A 16136-nucleotide genomic window follows, 5' to 3' on the forward strand; every position below is an offset into this window, starting at 1 on the left:
AATTTCATCATTTCGAGCGTAAATTAATATAAATATACTATTACATGTACTCAATCGCTTTTATACTTCAACATGTTACGAAAACATCGGCGAGGTATGCCATTAACGCGATCTCTCTCGTGCACAATATACTATTATTTTAAACAAGATATAGTTGAGATACGTTGATAAGGAATTACTAAATTCAAACATTTCCGCTCTAATAAACTATCTAATTAAACAAAATGCAATACTCGAGCGCCGTGTTTAGAAAGTTGTTTCGAGATCATACTGATAATTATAAGATAGATAGAAGTATAGATTTTAATCATAATTTTCAAAATTTATTAATATAATACGCAATATACTCAAGACGGCGCATCGTCCCCTCTTCTCGCCTCCCCGCCCTCCCATCCCGCTCTTCGATGCAATGATAATAGCGATTCGTTTGACCCATTCTTCATCGGTCGCTATTCTGTATACATACAAAGATAATTGCTATGCATTCTGCAGATCGTATCTAGTTAATTCGGTTTCGTGATAATATATATCGATAACGTTGTCAGTGATAACGCAATTGTTAAATGAAGACCTCCCTCATACATTGATTTATATGTAGAGATTCCGCATTTGTTTCGGGATGATTAATTCAAGTCTAGTCTCGATTAAATCATTTTAATCTAGTGTAATTTTTGATTACAATAATATTATTATATATGATAAATTGTTTTATTTGACATATTTTTGATGAAAATATTATGCATGATATATTTTTTTAAGAACAGAATGATTGTAGTAAACAAAATTTGTAGGAACGTGATATTAGAAAATATGTCACATTTAATTTTCAGAGACTCGAAGAGAGAATTCGAAATACACAAAAAAATAATGCGGATAAAATATAATGAAAATCTTATAATTATTCCGAGAGGGATGTGCGCGAATGGTTTCTTAATTTAAAGACTGGATAAGTTGAATCTCGGCGCCTGAAATATTTTCAGGCGATTTGTGAAACGGTTTCGTTCGGGGATGAGTTAGCGACGGTAAAATTCGCACGTTTATATATTCGATGAACCGAGCGTGTTGAGGCGGAGGCGAAGGCGGCGACGGCGGCGGCGACGGCGGCGGCGCCGTAAGCGAGTTCTCGCGGCACCTCGCGGCGTCCGGCGGCGAACAGCAAGAATCGCGCGATTTTGCAGCTACGGCCGGGGGTTGGTCTTTCCTATTCGAGGTTGTCGTACGTACGTACGTACGTACGTAAGCACGGCGGCGGCACGCTTTTGTTCCTCACACGCGAGTGCTGCGGGAGACGCGAGACAGGAGCGGCGTAACACGGAACGCGTTACGAGCGAGCCACCACCGCCAGCAGAAGGAGGAGGAGGAGGAGGAGGAGGTGGAGGAGAGTGAGAGGGAGTAAGAGGAACCCGCGTCGGGAAGCGCTGGCACACGCGGTGTCGCGAAAAATGGCGAAGACGTTTCGCGCGGTGACGGTCTCGGCTCTGTCAAACAATGGACAGACCACGCCGAAGTACAACAAACCGGTCACGCTCAATATCAATTATGACCCGCAGGGCCTCAGCATCGAGCTTGTCTCAGGTACGGACGCGGTTAAATAGGCCGTCGTCGGCGTCGACGGGCCGCATCGTCGGCGACGCGACCGACGGCGACGCGGCTGATCGATCACGCGATCCGGCCATCCGGGCGACATAACCACACTTCCCGTCGCATCGACTGCTTTTTTTTCTCCTCTCTCGGCAAGATCGCGCCCAGCCGTTTCCCGGTAGCTCCGGGTCGATCGCTGGCCGACGTCGTTTTTAATTTTGCGAAGTCCTTCATCAAAACGCGGCGACGATCTTCTCGACTCGTGTCTTTGTCTCTTTTTTCTTTTATTTGCTCTCTCGTTTTTTCGGCTTTTGTTTATTTGTTTTTTTATTGTTTATTACACTGATAACAAAACACCTTGAAAATCGTCTATGATGGATCGAATTTTGTCGATTGCACGCTACGCGATACCAATGCTATTGTTATACTTTATAGGAGAGAGATGACATTATTTGAATGGACAGATGATGCATGATGAAATGTATAAATCATTGATTTGCAACTGTTGTTTTAATTGGAAGCATATATTCTGATGATATTATTGATCTTTACGACTATATTCTTATTTTATGAATATATTTTTTTTTCGTATTTTTCTCTTTAATATATGTAATAAGTACCAGGGATGAAATATTATTGCTTATATGTATGTTAATAAATATCTAATATTTTCAACATCCTTTTTAGGAGATAGTGGCAAGGAAAAGACAAGTCTATTGGAATTTCCAGTGACTCCTAGTACTGAATGTTCTCGCGTATCATCTCGAAGTTATGTTTTTACCCTTGATACAGATAGCTTACTCATTACATTTGCTAATGAAGCAGGTGAGGAAATAATTCTTGCAGCTCAAACACTTAGTGTTCAGTTTTCAGATGTTATAAAATCAATGTAAATGTATGTTTTTACTCTATCTTCTACAAAAAAAAAAAAAAAAGAAAGAAAGTAGAAAGGAAATTTCAGCAAATGCATTTGATCCACAGATTTTCGCAATTTTCACTCGCACATAGTAAAACTCAAGGTAGGAAAAGGTATATCGGCATTTAATGAAAGAACGGAAGAATCCTCAGCAATGCAATATTTTCAATTTTATGGTTATCTCTCGCAACAACAAAACATGATGCAGGATTACATTAGAACTAGTACATACCAACGAGCAATCCTTGGAAACTTATCTGATTTTAAGGATAAAGTTGTACTAGATGTAGGCGCTGGTTCTGGTATATTATCATTTTTTGCCATACAAGCCGGTGCTAAGAAAGTGTATGCTGTAGAAGCGAGCAATATGGCAAACCATGCCGAGCTATTAGTTGCAGCTAATAATTTGTTGGATAAAATAATAGTCATAGCTGGAAAAATAGAGGAGATTGAGTTACCCGAGCGTGTGGACTGTATAGTGAGTGAGCCTATGGGATACATGTTATACAATGAAAGAATGCTTGAAACTTACTTGCATGCAAAGAAGTGGTTAGCTCCAGGTAAGCATTTCAACATATATTATAATTTATATGCTTTTTTCCTCTTATTGACTTTCTTCCTTTCTTTTTTTTATTAATTAAATCATTTTTACACAGGTGGGAGAATGTTTCCCTCTAGAGGTGATCTGCACATTGCACCTTTTTCTGATGAAAATCTCTATATGGAACAATTCAATAAAGCTAACTTTTGGTATCAGACATGTTTCCATGGAGTAGATCTCTGCCATGAGAAATAATGCTATTAAAGAATACTTTAGGCAACCGATTGTTGATACTTTTGATATTAGAATATGTATGGCGAAATCGGTGAGGCATATAGTAGACTTCCAAACAGCTGATGAGACTGATTTACATAAAATAGGTATGGAATAAAATAGGGATAAGTAAATAACAAAAAAAGTAAATTATGCAAAGAATATAACACACTACTAACGTTCTGCAAAATTATATTTTGTTTAGAAATAGATGTCGATTTTCATATACTGGAGAGTGGTACATGCCATGGTCTAGCTTTCTGGTTTGATGTAGCATTTATTGGATCCACGCAACAAGTTTGGTTAAGTACAGCTCCTACAGAACCTCTCACACATTGGTATCAAGTACGCTGCCTCTTAGAAAATCCATTGTTTTGTAAAAGTGGACAACTACTCTCTGGGAAAGTCATTCTTATAGCAAATAAAAGGTAAATACTATCTGCTATTGATTTCATGTCTAATTATACCTGTTTTCAATTTTAATATGTTGCAAATTTATTTTCATATACATTTGTTTTTGCTTTATTTCTATACATTTGTACATTTCTATACATACTATTGTTATATATATTACATTTCAGACAATCCTATGATGTAACAATAGAACTGAAACTCGAAGGAACGAATATGGAAAGCAGTAGCAACACCTTAGACTTGAAAAATCCTTACTTTCGATACACAGGCGCTGCAGCGCAACCACCTCCTGGTTTAAATAACACTTCACCTAGTGAATCCTATTGGACAACTCTGGATGCGCAGGGTGCTCGACAAGCGGTGAATATGGTCAACGGAATGTCTGTTAATGGTCTTGGCGAGGTCTCAATGGACACAAGTGCGACCGTAAATCCAAATAATTTGCTGGCAATAGGTAAGGTTTGGTTTGACTCTTCAGTGTATCATTACATGTATTAAACGTGCCGGATGCGAAATATATAATATTGTAATCAACTTCCTTGCCACATGCATCACGCCCAAGAAATTTTGATTCCCCACTGTCTGATTTTTGTAGAAAATATATTTATAAAGTCCTTTGTCACAAAGGACGATTTTATATGAAGGATGCCAATGTTCGTACACATTGAATGATCGCTTTTTTCGGCTCGTATATATATATTCTAAATACGTATTTACTACATATTTAAAACATAGAATATTTAAACAAAAAAACATTTTAAAGGTAATAAATAATTGTCTTCGTAACTTAGAGACATTCTGAAGTTTAATATTGCTCAAAATATGTAATATTTTAGTGTTTATCATTTTCTATATTTTATTATAGCATAGATTTTATGTACCATGTTATTTATGTACAAGAACGGTAAAAGTTCTGTTTCTTGAAAAACTGTTTTTGTCATTTAATTAAAAATAATTTTCAATGGCTCCTTCTATATAAATGTGTCATTAAATAATAATCATTAAAAAATAATTGGCATGAAATATATAGTAGTTTGTAAATATTTTGTTAAAGCTTTGTAGTGATGTGCACATGAAAGTGCTTTGAAGATTGTTTTTATTAGATATTTTTAGATAAATCTTTCTTTACATACATACATTGACAATTGTAATGCAAAAAGTTCTTTGGATGATAATTACAATTACAGTTTAAAGTGGAATGAAATATTTAAAGGAAAAAAACTGAATATAAGCTATTTTTAATTTTTATGTGCTAATACTGTTCTAATTACAGATGTTAGTATAATTGTTAATTACATAAAATCAAATTATTTGTTGGACCTTCTTATTGTAATGGTACTTACAGAATGGATTCACATATTTTATTACTGTACATCATGGGAGACCTTTGTACAAAGAAGAAAAAGTTCCTTGTGATTGTTCTAATTTATACATATTTTGTAGAATTTGACTCGTGTAAATAAACTTGTTTTTAGTAGTATGGGTTTATATAAATATTCAATTATCAACTCTAATCCCATTTATAAAAATTGAGTTTATATTCTTTTTTTTCCTAATATTTAGATATAAAAGAGCCTATAATTATTCTATTTTTTTAATACAATTAATAATCTATACAATAATTAATAAATCTAAATAAATAACAGAATAAGAACACTTTTTCTTGTTGAGTACCAATAACAGACTAATTTAAAATTGATTTATAAATATCTTTTTAAATAAGAATATTTTATTTATTTTTAGATGTGCACGTCATTCTGTGTGTGTATAACAGTTAAGGTTTTTTTTATTTAAACCTGTGTGGTGCTTTAGGCACATAACTTTTTTTAAATTATTTCTTTAAATAATAATCTTGCTCTATTGAATGAATTTAAAAATAAATTTAATAAGAAGTATATTTTTTAGTTTATTATTTTAAATACATTATTATGTAAATTGTAATTTGCTTTCAAACATTTAGTACATATAAATGATTTACATGTATATATATATATATATATATATATATATATATATATATATATATACACACACACACACACACACACACATACACACACTAATTTTATTCTTTTATCATTAATAATTAAACCATATATATATATATATATATATATATATATATATATATATATAAATACATATGTAGATATATAAAATGTATGATTTTTGTAACAGGAGGACAACCAAACATTCATCCCGGTTCCATTTCGAGTACGGGACGAGGTCGTGTAGGTACGGCCACAAGCACACAAGCGGCACAATTGATAGGCGGTGGAATAACTCCAAACATGTTTACATCACCCGCTACTGTAAGTACAGTTTGAATATTGACATTTCGTACAAGTAAGTTACTATGAACAATCGAGAGCGTATTCTATTTAAATTAACGCTCTGGACGAATTAACACACAAACATGATATGACTATTGCGCTGAACATTCTCTTATCATCTAGTTTGGTTTATTAATTAAATTATATATTTACGTGAGAGACGGAAACTAAAGCAATACGTCTGCTTGCGTGACTTTCGCGCTACAGCTTGGTGTTACTTTCCAGCAATCGCTGGTCCTCGGCAACTCTTCTCATTATCCAGTGAATCCCAGCCTGATGATCGGTGACTATGTGACTCCTGGGAACGGTTTATCGCCGCAAGTATATCGGCAATGATCTACGGCGAAATCGTTTCTCGCCGAATATTCCCGCAAAGTAAAACAGTTACAAAACGATCGTAATAGTTGTAACAGTATTGGAGACAATGGTAACAACAGTAAACAAATCCGCAAACTGGTATTTAGCTCCCCGGCCAGTAAACTTCGACTCTCGTCTGCCGTACGGATTTTAAGTACCGTCGATTTGGCCAATTTTAATCCAGACTTTGGTCACAATAATGTCGCTTATTCAAACAAAAGTACTGTTAGACATGGATTTGCATTCGATTGGAATTCCACAAGAAATAATAAGTCTCAATGGCAGGCACGTTGGAAAAGACTGCGAGCCGTCCTCTCGTAGTTGTCATTAATTAATCGTACAGTTAGTTTTATTGGCTGTTCCATTTAGTCATCATTGGAAAAAAAGTAGAGAAAAAGAAAAAAGATCTTCCAGATCGACGAGCATGCTTGCCAAATATACCCACATGAAAATATAATATTTTTTAATGACAATACAGTATCGTCGCTCTGTAGTATAGTCATTACTATATTTTACAATGTTTTCACACAAAACTGTGAAACGCTAATAATTTATAACGAAAGAGAGCATAATCTCGCGAATTGCTGCGATTTCTTTGTTTTAATTTGGTGAATTGAAATGATGATTTATAGAATCGACTAAGTATTCAAAGACACATAGGGGCATATTTTACTAAACTGCGACGTTGTCTTGGTTGGGTTTCGATATCAAGCGACTTTTACACGAGTTTTTAGAATAGGCAAACAGCGTTTCGAGAACATTTTGAGAAGTGCAAAGAGCAATAATACATTAGGCATACATTGTAGAGCACTCTGTGGCATTACCTGTTAATCAGCTGTTTTTTGCTCTTGTTTTAATCGACGTCTTTATTACGTTAGCATGACAATACATGAGAAAGTACAACTTTTTATGAGTATTAGTTATTACATTTCAGTCACCTCTGTAATTCATATCGAGATGTTTTAATTGTTTGATAAGTATGTGTGTGCGACAACTACTCATCTATCTATATATTATGTTTTTATAGATAAATTGTATATACTTGAATGTATGGCACGCAAACAGAGGGATACTTCATCTAGAAAGAAAAAACGACGGCTGATCGATCACGAAATCGTTCTAAATTATGAACGAATTACGTTGCCATAGTGTGTAAATGTGTAATTGCAGATTTGTTACAAATAGAGGCATTGGAAATAAGGATCGCTCGAATGAAATCTTATAGTTTTATATAAGATGATCTGTCTGTAATTTGTAAGGTATAGCTTTGCATTACACTTAATTTTTTTTATATATATTTTGTAGTCGCGAGAAATGTCTGTTTTAAAAGATTTTCATCAAGCTTTTTTCCAAAAGTGCATTGCACAGATAATTTATTGTTAGGTGTTTAAAGCTACATTATCCAAAAATTGAAACAGATATATTCGAATATTCTTTCTTCCTACTACAGCTATGATTTCTGTATCAAATTGTATAATAAAAAAAGATGATGCCATTTTTTTGCATTCAATTTTACATATGTTATGTAATTTTACATATATTGATGAAGTATCAAAATCTTTGAAAATAGACACTTTTTGCTTGAATGATCTGTACACGTAATAAGTGATGCTTGGAAACTTGTATATGGTCTCTGTACCCCATAATAATACTATAAAGTAAAAAACAGAAATATACGGCCCCATAATGGCTTTTTATCATCTTTAACTCTTTCCACTCAGGTACATTGATACAACGATATAAAGTTCAGTTATTAATAAATGTAAATTATACATTTCACTTAATATGCACAAAAATGCAACGATAATTTAATTTATTTTTGCTAAAATTATGTTTGAGAAAATTCTCATTGACTATTTTTATTACAATTTCCTCTCAATAGGCTAATATGATAATACAAATTTGAGTGTAAAGAGTTAAATTGAGATAGACTATTTAACTATAATCTCTCGTATACAAACTAAAATGTTGGGATATATATATTTATTATTGCATTAAGAATTTTTTTTATTCCAGTAAATGTATGAAAGATTCAATCAATCGCGAAAATGTGTATGGAATCTGCTGTACATACATATACACCTTCGAATAATTTTTACATATGTATTGTTTAATTATGTACAAGATGATTTGTCTGAAATAGAACACCCGAATAAAAAATTTTGCTAAATTTGAAAACTGCAAAAATAAATATTATGAATGTTTTTTGTACTAGCGCCTTAAAAGTTTCGTTTTATTTTATTTACATGAAATATTTAGAAATAAATAGAACAATTAGAAATATTTTCCAAATCGTCTAATCATATATGTTTTTCTTTTAATGTTGAATATTTATTCTGACAAAAGTGTTCTGTTTCTGATTTGAATTATCTTGTAATAATATTATCGTAGATCTCAAGGAAACTATTTCAAGTTTTATTAGGTGTTAAGCAAGTTACACTTTATTTTGTTATCTGCACATATACTTGCCATCTAATTCCGATAACACCTCCTAGTTACCTCATCGTCGTGGTGAATATGTATTACGATTATTTTTGCAGCAGCTTCTTATGTATTACTTTCACAGCCTTTTCTTCGAAACTCCTCGATATGAGTCACGCACTTCGAATCAAAAAGCTAGATAATTTGTACTTACTTTTCTCTACAGGACTCTTTCATACTTTGCGCGCGTACCTGTGAGAGGTGTAAATAAACGCGCGGCTATTTCTCGATGAAGTATTTCTGGAAGAGATGTATCGTATACGCTTGTTAAATGCGCGCCTCGACACATACACAAACCAATTTCGTGACAGGCATTCCACAAGTGCTACTAATATTGCATGGTTTGTTGTAATTAATATAAGGGCCTGCTTCTTCCATCGTTTCTTTGGAATAAATGCATCGAAAGCAATATTTAAAATGTAATTTGAATTTATTCTCTTTGTCTTTCTCTCTTTTTTTATATTACCATCGAAAAATCTAATTGCGATATTAAAAACGCTGTTTAACATTCAGCTACGTTTCTAGATATTGTTTCCAATGCATTTTTACATTGATGTGAATGTGTGCGTTTTTCTTTTTGTATCGTTAGAATATCGAATATATAAGACTGCTACACCGCTCGAAAAAGCATACTGACGCGATATTACATATCATTCTAGTTACGTCTATGTTACGGTTTTTGTCGTCTCGTGTTATTGTCATTTTTTTATACCGTTTCAAGTTTTCAACCTCTCACGCAATATTCCAGGAAGTGTCTTCTCTTTTCAAATCTCAAATAATCGTTCGTTGTAGTCGGATTTCGAATATTTCGTCGATTGCTAAACTAGGGTATATTTTATTATCTCTCTCTCTCACTTATATGTATGTTTCCGGGCGGTATGTTCGAGTATTAAATAGTTCAGCAGTGTTATATAGAAATCTGTGCGTTTCAACGACTGAAAACTATATAAGAGATATTTCAAATAGTTATTAATGAGCTCTCGAAGAATGCCTTTACTGCGCGCTAAGTCTGGATTTTATTTAACAAAGTTACTTCACTATTCGGCATCGCGACGAAGATACAGATTTGATGTTTACGATTTGTATCCCGGTAAAGAGTAAGAGCATGATTTTACGAAAACATTGTATAATCGCATAAAATCAGAATTATACAAATATAATCTATAGTGTAACTGTGTAGTAAAATTGATCGGTCATGTGTTTAAGATAAGTTTTTCTCGAATTGATTGTTTCCTTTGTCATATTGTAAGATTTTTCATTCATGTGACAACTTTTTAATGCTATTTTTAATTTCAGCTATTAACGAATATCTCTTCTGAATATTTTAAAATAATTTTAATCAAAACTTGAGAAATAGTTAATTTATTTTACATTTTAATTTAAAGATTGTTCAATTTTGTATACATGTTTGTAAAGAGATATGTCGTTTCTGTCGTGTATTAATGAAAAAAAAGTTCTGATGATGCAGGTGGAAAGACAAATAATTCACACATCAGAAATTATAGTACTTACAAATAACAGGATTGCAGTAAAGCAGAAAAACATCATTCTAAACATCACATCATTAACATCACTAATATGTTATATTTATTGTAAATACGATAATATTTTTGCAGCAGCTCTCTGTGATTCTTCTCTATCGCTTCTTTGTAAGAAATTTTTTTTTTCCATGCTATGTACGCAACTCTAAGATAGTCTCTGATTTAATGCAAATTAGTTCAGCAAACTCGTAATGTTTATATTTATAATAATAATTTTAATAAATTTCTTTTTCAATCACAGTAATTTATTGTCAATTATTAGAATACTGATTTGTGTGTAAGAGATATTGAAATAGGATATTTCAGTTTCAGTGATTTGATCCAGATGCGATTGTAATGCACTTGAATTGCAAGGCACAATTACGATTAATATAAGTTTGCGCGATTATTCAAATTATTCGATTTTGAAGAAGTTGGCGATATGACAAGCTTTGGATATTTTTTTTTCCGGAGAGCCTCTTTTTTAATAAAAGTATTTCAACGAATTGTCTAGTATATATAAATGTATTTCATGTGTGATCATTAAACCTTTTTACAATTAATATTTGCCAATTACAATTCATTTATATTTACACATTGTTATCTATAATATTATTATTTTAAAGTAAACACGTTTCGTATCAAGATAAACAATTAAAGAATAATATTTATTGCAGATGAGACATATATGTATATAAAATAACCATTATATATTATATGTCTGATTTTTTACATCACAGAACTTTATCAATTTCTGTTTTTTACAATCTTCTTACACAAATTCTATTGTGTTTAGAATCATAAAAAATATATACATATTTAAATTATAATAAATATGAAGTAAAAAAACTATTAAAATAATATATATTAATACACAGATTTTTGAGATATTATGTCGCGTTATAAGTGAACAACTCTGTTTATCGAAACTTATCATAATTATTGATAATATTTGATAATGTTACGTAATTATATTAATTTGCTCTTAAGAGATTATATGATAAACATTTTTACAAATATATGATACAAGTATATCGTTTCTTGTATATCAAACAAATTTCTCATATAATTCTTTATTACATTTACTTTCCATTCCAGCCGAAGACTACGTGAGCAATCATTAAATATACTGTTATTGTTATGGTACTTGTTATCATGATGGGAAATCCTACTCTGCAATATATCAAGATAATAACGTAATTTTAATCTTTAATTGTGATTTTAATGGCGAAAATTTTGTGAGAGAAACGCGATGATATTTTAGATATATATTATAGCTTCTCGCGATCTTACTTACTTGAAGAATTGCATGAAACTAAATCTGTAGCCGTGCTGTTCCGCGACACCCATGCAAACAACATTGGAAGAAGCTCCAATCAAAGTTCCATTTCCTTTAAACAAACTGCTGAGCTAAATAATACTGCTATTCATTTATATAAGGACTAGAAAAGCTAACGCTTGCGTCAACTTATGCGACATGACCTTTGTTATTCTAACACGATGATAATTGAATGAATCGAATCATAATAATACTCTACGAAAAGTTCAAGATTTATATTCAATCTTTTATATTTAAAACGGATTTTGAAACTTCGAATTATTTCAAATCTCGAGGATTCTCGTTGGATCTAAAACTAACTTTTCTTACCTCCCATACAAGCGCCAAATGTTAATGCCCATACCAAGGGTTGCATAGGCAAACTGAGCTCGCGATTTTGCGCGAGATTCGACGCGATTCTCACCATCATGGTAGCGAGTGGTACATTGTCGACTAAGGAGCTCGCTAAAGCCGATACCCAGAGCAACAACAGTATCGCAACCGCTAATCGGGACTCTTCGTTAACCGATAAAATAAAATTCTCGGTTTGTTTGCCGATCCAGGTGATGAGACCCAAACGCGAGAGAGCCTACGGAATTTTTCAATACGTCTTCTGTCAGATATCTTTTTCTTCGACCTCGAATATGCGATTCGAAAAAAATCTACATTGAAAATAACGTGGGAATTTTTTATAGTAATTTTAATCTGATTACCTCCATAAGGATAAACAGCGATGCGAAGAATAACAACGTACTCCATTCGACGCGCGCCATGAGACCGTCGAAATCCTCGCTATCGGCCAATATCAAGAGCAGCGTCACGCCAATCAAGGCAATCCAGCCTAGAGACAAATGCAAATCAGGCACGCTGTGTAGAAAGAAGAGTGTGATCACGAAAGACAACACGAATCCCGACTTTGCCAGCAACCATTTATCCCTGATGGGATACTGAAAACAAAAGACACACTTGTAGAAAAAATGCATAAAGTGCTGTTTCATCAATCAACAAAATAAATTTGGACGCGATGATAATTTCTAATATATATACGATTCTTCAGAAATTTACCTTTTCCTGTAATTCTTCGAGCGTAGTCTTGTACTTTTCTAACGCTGCACTGCCTGTTATCAGCTTCTTCTTTAGCTGTGACAATAAACGCTGCACTTTCTTCAACAATGTTTCCCTCACCAGATTCTCGTCCCTGCTGTAACTGGACAGACTCGCTGCCGCTCGTTGCCAAATGGCGATCATGTGTCTCAGATCCTGCAAGTAGATGTGTAAAATCTTAATTCGCTCTATATTTAAATTATAACATGTATAACAAATTAAATTATAGCAAATTTACAACATATAATTAATTATGATCGGAATCGATTTTTTTCTTCTTTGATGTACCTGTACATCCTGTGGCTCGTTGAATCTGAGGACCGCGATGTCTCGGAAAATGTAACGAATTTGCGCGGAAACCACGATCAACACCAATATCACCCCGATACTCATATGCAATGAGAAGGTGCCAAAGTCGATATCCTGCCACGATATAATAATCCATTAATTATCAATTCGATCAAAGAGAAAAATTTATTCACGAGCGCAATATCGCAGCGAACACTCACAGCATTTTTGACGTCTCTATTGGAAGCGATGATAACATTTGGCGGATCGCCAACAGGCGTCATCGCGCCTCCAATATTAGAGTAAACCACCATAGCGGTCAAGATCGGGACCGGATTCAACTCCATTACCTCGCACAGTCGGATAGTTACCGGTGTCATTAACAGCACAGTCGTCACGTTGTCCAGTATTGATGACAGAAGGGCAGTAAAGAAGCATAGGGCCATAATCAACGGCCACAATCTACCGGCGGTTATCTAACAAATTCAAATGGCGATTATAAAATAATTTCGCACATTGCTTCAACTACAAATGTTTTATTTTAGATTATTAAATATATATGTCATTTTTTTCTCGCCTTGTAAGCGTAGACTGCTAGCCAATCGAATATGCCGGTTTCGGCGATAATGGCTACCAGCACCATCATGGAGAACAATAGCAGTAGCGTATCCATATCTATCCAAGACATTAACTCACCCATACTTGGTCGCTAAAGTAAAACACTGCTTTTTAAAGTTATTCTTCAACATTTTCTCATATATAGAAGGGAATATATATTGTATATGTATTACCTCGTTTAAAATCGCCAGTATCGCGATAGACGTCGTGGACGCTAAAATGGCAGCCAAAGTTCTATGGACAACCTGATTACATAATAAATGTAATATTGATAATATTTATAAAGTATACAGGAATGCAAATATTTCGCAAATATTAATTACCTCGAAAATGATCATGATGTAGAGGCCAATTAAAATGAAAGCGGCGTATATTATACCGGCGTTGGCACTCATCGGTGACAGAGTGTAAGCTGAAGAAAACGAATGTTTCGACTCTGAATTTGTACGAAATTTAATAAACATTACGCCGCGCGACAGTGCCCTGCAAACAAGTTAAATGTTCCAGTTGATATAAAAAAATGCATAAGAATATATGTATAAGAAAATTAAGAAAATTAAAAAATATAACAATAAATAAAATCCGAGGCAACGCACTCGCTGTTGACGTTTATTTCAAAAGTTCTTTCCTGCCTCTGTTCGGGAAAGATGTCCATTAAGTTTTCAGGCAATAGCGGCAAAGTCCACACATCGCTTACGTTCTGAAATTGCGATACAATTAAATAATAATTTGCTCAGATGACTGATCTCTTTTCTTGGTCTCTTTTTGTTTCAGAACTGGCCGGATTGGCGTATTCTACCATCGTAAAACGTGAGTATGTATGCAATAATTTTTGTATAAACATTAATTTTTTTAGCAATGTATGTAAATACCTTCGAATCGATGTAAGACGTATTCTCTGTAAGAAGTTCTAACCATATCATTAAATAATGCGTGGATAAATTCGCATGCAGCTCGGTTTTCCTTAAGGGCAGCAATGATCCTTTTATCGTTACGCTAATCAACTTGCTCGTAATAGGTTCGCCGATTTGATAATCTGAGAAAATATATCAAGGTTTATGTGTGAATTTTAATTTTGATAAATTATGTTTTTTTGTTCAACTTAAACGGGACGGCTTTCTGATTGGAAGGATACCTGAAGTTTGTCCGTTAGGAATGGAAAACCGATGCATCATCTCGATCTTCTCGCCGTTAAACATGAGTGTTATCTGTAACGTGAAAATCAAAGTATAAGCATAGACGTGCGATGGCCAGTCAGTAAAGATATAATTTTTTTACTGTAAATAGTAGCCAACAGCAGGAAAGCGCGATTAATTTCGAGTAGCGGTAAAACGGCTTCTGCTTCTCCTGCGTGTGCATATCTTGCCCATCCTCCTCGGCATTGCTCTGAGTTGCTTGAATTTGACTTTGAATGCTGCAAAATTAATATATTAATTATATTACCTTTACATTTTTTCTTGAAACCAGTCATATATCGATCACGTGAGATATAAAAATTTACTTAGTTTGCTGCACGAAATGCGGGCACATATTCACAACCAGGCAGTCCCTCTTCACGCAATCCATAGATCTGGGAATACGCGTTATCGTTAGAAACATATGATTTTGATTAAATACTTGCGTTTTGTCTCACTTCGCTTCTGCTATCCGATCGCATTCTTTCTGGAAAACCGCCAATCTGGGATCCAGACGGATCGCCTCCGGCAATTGACTCCAAGCGCGAAGAACATCGTCGGAGATCTGTCCGAATATCATGGAACTCGAGACAGACGAGCTAGGACTGATTGGACTGCGTATAACTTTGAGAGAATACTCGTTATGAAATTATATCCAAAAATTATGACTGAACTATTTTAATTGATTTTTTTTACAACATCTTGTATTATATACCTGAGTTGTTACAGCTGCAGTGAGGGATTTGTCCTGAACCGGTCTTGAGGAACACCCGAGGTGTTTGCAGATCCGTTTCATCGTCACTCATATCGTTTTGTCGCGACATTACGACTGTTTATTTGAAATCTCTCGTTATTGTCCTTTAATGTTTGTAACTTTTTAATTGAAGAGAGACACTAGTTTCATTAAACGCGGGCATTTTATCTATGCTGAAGAACCGAACACATTGTGATTGTATCTCCTACTGCAGACAAAACTTTATCCGTGAAATCTTTATAGAGGTCATTCTATCTATTGTTTATATTTATTTCATATGGAAATAGAATCATCGAATTCATAAATATTTTGATATGATACAGAACGATATATTAGATTATTTATTGAATATATATATATATATAATTTTGGCGCAACAGTAAAAGAAATGTTCACAATTCATGAAAAATCGCATATTTTATATTAACTTTGAATCTTTTTTTAACATATAAATTGAAATATA

The 16136-nt window shown here is 33.7% G+C and overlaps 2 protein-coding genes across 3 annotated transcripts; one reads left to right on the forward strand and one right to left on the reverse strand.

Annotated features, from left to right (window-relative positions):
* Nucleotides 1-1256: 1256 nt before the first annotated feature.
* LOC126852841 (histone-arginine methyltransferase CARMER) lies at nt 1257-10081 on the forward strand. The gene is given in 9 exon segments (XM_050598060.1): nt 1257-1575; nt 2269-2406; nt 2563-3057; nt 3154-3277; nt 3279-3418; nt 3517-3739; nt 3893-4179; nt 5904-6037; nt 6266-10081. Coding segments are annotated over 9 exon segments (1803 nt in total). The 5' UTR covers nt 1257-1442; the 3' UTR covers nt 6395-10081.
* Nucleotides 10082-10823: 742 nt separating this feature from the next.
* LOC126852840 (P protein) lies at nt 10824-15985 on the reverse strand. Of its 2 annotated transcripts, none has more exons than XR_007687880.1 (17): nt 15635-15984; nt 15378-15543; nt 15246-15314; nt 15023-15158; nt 14880-14952; nt 14617-14780; nt 14341-14444; nt 14068-14227; nt 13918-13989; nt 13704-13835; nt 13348-13602; nt 13127-13261; nt 12800-12994; nt 12448-12681; nt 12065-12323; nt 11714-11818; nt 10824-11589 (listed from the first exon to the last, which is right to left on the reverse strand). XR_007687880.1 is itself a non-coding variant. In XM_050598058.1 (17 exons), the coding sequence occupies exons 1-17, from the start codon at nt 15741-15743 to the stop codon at nt 11499-11501; spliced, it is 2448 nt and encodes an 815-aa protein (XP_050454015.1). In that variant the 5' UTR covers nt 15744-15985; the 3' UTR covers nt 10824-11498. The 2 variants fall into 2 exon arrangements, 1 of the variants encoding a protein (XP_050454015.1); XM_050598058.1 differs by having other exon boundaries at nt 11714-11807; nt 15635-15985.
* Nucleotides 15986-16136: the final 151 nt, after the last annotated feature.

Source organism: Cataglyphis hispanica, chromosome 11 (assembly GCF_021464435.1).
Source record: "Cataglyphis hispanica isolate Lineage 1 chromosome 11, ULB_Chis1_1.0, whole genome shotgun sequence".
Taxonomy (NCBI): domain Eukaryota; kingdom Metazoa; phylum Arthropoda; class Insecta; order Hymenoptera; family Formicidae; genus Cataglyphis; species Cataglyphis hispanica.